Consider the following 4,642-nt stretch of genomic DNA (forward strand, 5'->3'; position numbering starts at 1 on the left):
CGGTAAATGAAAACTGTTTCTGATTCGCCTTACTGATGGGGATCGGTGACCATGTGGCCAGTTCCAGAGGTTGTGTGGTCCTAGTCTAAACGATACCACACCCAGGACAGGACTTGGGTTACAGGTTCAGTTTATGAACCCCCTGTGTTTCCCATGGGGCACCAAGCTCTACCATTACACATGGGATGTCGTATCGCTTTGATGGACTATTTTTGCCATGGAATTAGGGGTGGCTTCAAGGTCTTCTCCTTGGCCTTTCCTGACATTATGGCTTTTACACTTCTAAGGAGGCCATCAACTCACTCAGCACCTGTGAAATGGCCATCGGGCACAGTGACAGGTACATTGGGACAAGAGTCTGTTTCTACAAGCCCGCACTCTAATGAGGTGGGCATGATGAGATGGATGTTCCTTGTGTTAGCACCAACTCGGGCTCTGAATTGGTGCGCTCCTGGATGTGCAGCGACTACGGCATGTGGCCACAGGCTCCTTTGGAGGAGGTTTGAGGCAGCTGCTGGTACACGCTTGCTGTACTAGTTCAGCCGTCTGTCCCAGGAGCCCAGAGTTTGGTTGTATTTCAGAAGCTAAGGAGCAAATGCCACCAAGAGCCCAGAGCAAGCGGAGACCAGAAACCGTCTGCGGAGTCGAGGCACAAGGGCCCTTCATGCAGTGGCTCCCTGGAGTGAGGGGCTGTAGTTGGGTTGCAATGGGTTGGGAAATAAAGCAACAAGAATGGGGGTAGGGGTGGCACCCAGATGCCACAGAACAGGTCCTCTTACACAACAGGCAGGACCATGCCGGGCAGGTGGGCTGGAGACGCACTGGGGTGGGTGGGGGGCAGGCTGGCAATGGGAACTATGGATGTTCCAGCTATGAAATGGGAGGGGGGACACCTGAAGGGGAGGGGGAACTTCAAGGAGGATGAGATGGATTTCAGAGCATCTCCACACCAGTCTACTCTATTTCTGTGTTTCTAGGGGACATTTCCACACAGACACACACACAGTGGGTACCAACTTGGTTGCATATACCCAATGCTTTCGTTTATTCCAGATGACACTTGTGCTATTTCATCCCCAGTAAGAACATGTGGTGTAGGCAGGAATGAGCCCAGACACTCCATTTTCAGAAAGAACTCTGACATCACCGCTGGGACCAACATGACATCACCACTGGGGCCAACATGACATCATCACTGGGACCAACAAGACATCATCACTGGGAACAACATGACATGGCATGAAGCCCGCAGCATTTTCACCCCAAGTCCTTGCTGTGAAAACAAGAAAGTAGGTCCAAGAGCATCCACTTGCTCAACACCCCCAACCTCTCACTAGGGTGTTACATCACCCAGCACCTGTCTCCAGGTGAAAGCCAATGTCCTTTTCCACATATTAGGAGACTCCTGTAGCAGGTCCTGCTCAGCTATCCTCAGCGCCCAGAGACTTGGTCTTCCGGAAGATGCTCTGCATGGCTGCAATCCTGTCCTGATCCTGGATGTTGAAGACCTGGAACTGTGGGGAGAAGGCCACAGAGACATGTAGTGGCCACTTCCACAGTGCAGGACAATGAGCTTATTCCCATCACCTGGACCATCCTCCCCACAAGTGGATACCACCCAGCCCTGAGTCCTCTTCTCCCGGGGTCCCTGCACAGGTGTAACACAGAGGGACACTCACTAGGGGCTTCTTGAGGCCCAATTGTGCACCCTCTCCCCCCACTGCCCCCCCACCCCCACATGGAGGAAACCTGATTTGGCTCCTAGCCTTGGGTGACCAGGGTGCTGGACCAGGTACCCACTGTGAGTGGCCCTGATCCCACATGATCCCTCCAGCCAGTCACACCCACCTTGTCCAGCAGGACATCGAAGTAGGCGGTGACCCAGTAGGCTGGGTCGCTGGCGGGCAGCTGCAGCAGAGACTTAACGCCGTTGTCGATGCGCGGCGGTAGGGTGGGGCCCAGGTGGGTGATGTGGATGCGCAGGGAGGCCTCGGGCTGGCTGGCAAAGCGCTCCACGCGCTGGTACAGGGCACCAAGGTCCAGGTCACTGGCCTGCAGCAGGTTGCATGCTGGCCACAGGAAGTGGGGCAGATTCCTGGTGGCCAGACAGCAGAGCAAGACCACCAGCAGACGGTACACGGAGCCCTCCAGGTCAGTCCAGTCCGCGGGTGCCGGGAAGAGCACTGAGGCCCACAGCAGCACCATCTGCAGGGCGGAGTGGCCGGTCAGTACCTCTGCCCTGGCCCTCCCCTCCTCTGTGTGCAGTGATGAGGACACCGAGTTCCCTGCAGCACTGGCCTTTCCCTCCTGCACCTGCCCACTGAGATCTGGTGTGTCCACTGCAGCCCATCCAAAGGGCTACCTGGTGGCATCAGACCAGCTCCGGTCTGAGTCCAGACAAAGATGTGAAAGCAGCAAGCACAGACTTCCCTGGCTGTTCCCAGTCCCTCCATCCTGAGAGCCCACCCCTCCTGGATGTGCCTTTCTATGACCTCACTCTCTCACCCACCAGCTCCCATCACCTCTCGGTCACCGTGGGGAAGACCTGGAGACTGCTGGAAGCCGGCACCCAGTGTACAACTCAGATGCTGCCCAGGGATGAGCCCAAACCCCCAACCTGAGACTCCTTCCCGGCTCCTGTTACCAAACCAAAAACCAAACTCACTACTAAAGAGTCGATTCCAACTCACGGGGTATCCAAGACTGTAAATCTGTTCGGGAGCGGCCTGCCTCACTTTCTTCCGTGGAGCAGACCTTACAATTAGCAGCCCAATCTAGCTTGTAGCAATCTACAAAGCCCCGTGGGGACTTGGTTTGCCCCCAGATGACAGGAGTTCATGAGAACAGAAGAGTATTACCCTGGTCCCTGAGCTGTAAGTGGGCTTTCCTAAGTCCCTGGTGTGTGTGTGAAGGGGGGGGGCGCTTCCCGGTGAGGGGCTGGTTCCATTTGAGGGAAGGATCCCCTCTGCTGAGGAGCTGGGTGGGAGTGAAGTTCTCAGTTAGACCCAACACCAAGACGACCTGAAGCTGAGGATCTCAGTGGTCCTGGCCCAGCGATGGTGTCCTGGGGCGGCATCCCTGCCTGGTGCTCATCTCCAGCCATGGCCTCGTTTCCTCCCACCCAGGCAGGCCCCCAAGTCTCCCAACCCATACAGAGCCAGCTCCAAAGCATACAGGGGAGGGACCAGGTGCTGCGTGTTTCTGACCTCTGGCTTACAGGGTCGAGGGGCCAGGCCGGTCTCAAGTACACCCACCTTCAGGTGGCTGAAGGTCAGGCCCGCACTCTGGCCTTCGTCCCTCCAGCTGTCATGGTTGACCCGGTCCAGGATGGAGAGGCTGTCTAGGCGGTGGCCAGGAAGGGAGCCCAGTACGCTCAGCAGCTTTGTCAGCAGGTGGTCGGTGGAGACCCTGAAACCCGGTTAGCACTGGAGTCCCTGTACCCCCAAAATTCACCACTCCAGAAGAAGCCCCAGGCTTGCCGCCCCCCAATTTCAGGAATCCCCTGAACCCCACGGGACCACCAGGTTTCTAAGGGTGAAAGGTAGTGTTTACGTAGATTCCCAGCTCCAGAATGCAAGGGACTTAGGGCACCCAGGCCAGCCTCGTGGTGCCGACAGGAAAGTGACCCAAGACCTGGACCCTTCACTTCCCCTCCCTCTTGCTCTCTCATAGGCACTAATTTGGGGTACCCCTCCAATCGCCCTGCCGAGGGGACCCTCACAGAGCCCTCAGACCTCCTGGGGATGGAGAAGGGTTGCTGGGGTCCCCGGAGTGGGTGGACCTCTCTCCCAAGTCACCTCAAGTGGGGGGTCCCTCAAGGGAAAGTCAGATGCTGTGGTCTGTGAAGGGTTAGCCAAGGGACACTTCTAGAAAGCCCCAAAGCTGTTGAAACTCCCTGTCTAGCACGTCCCTGGGGAGGCCCATTCACCACCTGGAACCTGTGACTACAGGTCCCTACCTCCTCAACTGCTTTCCCACCTGAGAGCAAGGGAGATGCTGTGGCCTTCTGAACTGGGTCCTAGCTTACCTGGTGGGCAGGAGAGGCACCCTCCCCTACTCAGAGAGAGTAAATAAACTCTCACAGAATATAAATGTCCTAGAGGCAGGGGGGCCCTCTGCCTGGGGAGAAGTCCCACTCACCCCCAGACCCACAGACAAGGAGATAAGTCTTACCTCCAGTGCTGGGCGCTGGCTGGCACCAGGTCCATCCCCTGGCCCAGAATTCTCTCCAGACAGCCCATGGGGAAGCCAGTTGCCAGCAGGGTCCCCTCTGGGGTGGTTAACCTGTGCCTCCTCCTCACCACTGGCACCACGTTGAAGCGGATGGTCCTCCAGCCACTGGACACCAGCAGGGACAGGTGGAGCTCCTCCTCCTGCAGGCTGGACGCGTTCAGCGAGCCTGCATCAGGGCAGCACTGAGGTGGACTGCTGTACTGACCCTGTGCCCCCAAGCCCCCCACTCAGCCCGAAGAACTCAGCACTGCTTACCTGCAGCATCTTCCCCGTCCCCATCACCCCTACCTGTAGGCACTTTTAATTGGACACCTGCATCTCCCCTCTCAGGACACTTGCATGCTACTCCCTATACACCTGTGTCCCCTCCCTGCACACCTGTGTCCCCTCTCTGCACACCTGTGTCCCC

At 57.3% G+C, this 4,642-nt stretch overlaps 1 protein-coding gene across 1 annotated transcript in view; it reads right to left on the minus strand.

The window, feature by feature from the left end:
- Nucleotides 1–1,421: 1,421 nt before the first annotated feature.
- LOC102825582 (chromosome unknown open reading frame, human C2orf54) overlaps nucleotides 1,422–4,642 on the minus strand; it is a 6,874-nt gene continuing 3,653 nt past the window's right edge. Inside the window, exons 2-5 of the mRNA XM_006875204.1 lie at nucleotides 4,174–4,399; nucleotides 3,255–3,408; nucleotides 1,849–2,205; nucleotides 1,422–1,514 (exon numbers count right to left, since the gene is read on the minus strand). Coding sequence (XP_006875266.1) covers nucleotides 1,422–1,514; nucleotides 1,849–2,205; nucleotides 3,255–3,408; nucleotides 4,174–4,399 — 830 coding nt within the window. The remainder of the gene's footprint in view (nucleotides 1,515–1,848; nucleotides 2,206–3,254; nucleotides 3,409–4,173; nucleotides 4,400–4,642) is intronic.

Source organism: Chrysochloris asiatica, unplaced genomic scaffold (genome assembly GCF_000296735.1).
Source record: "Chrysochloris asiatica unplaced genomic scaffold, ChrAsi1.0 scaffold00314, whole genome shotgun sequence".
NCBI classification, from domain to species: domain Eukaryota; kingdom Metazoa; phylum Chordata; class Mammalia; order Afrosoricida; family Chrysochloridae; genus Chrysochloris; species Chrysochloris asiatica.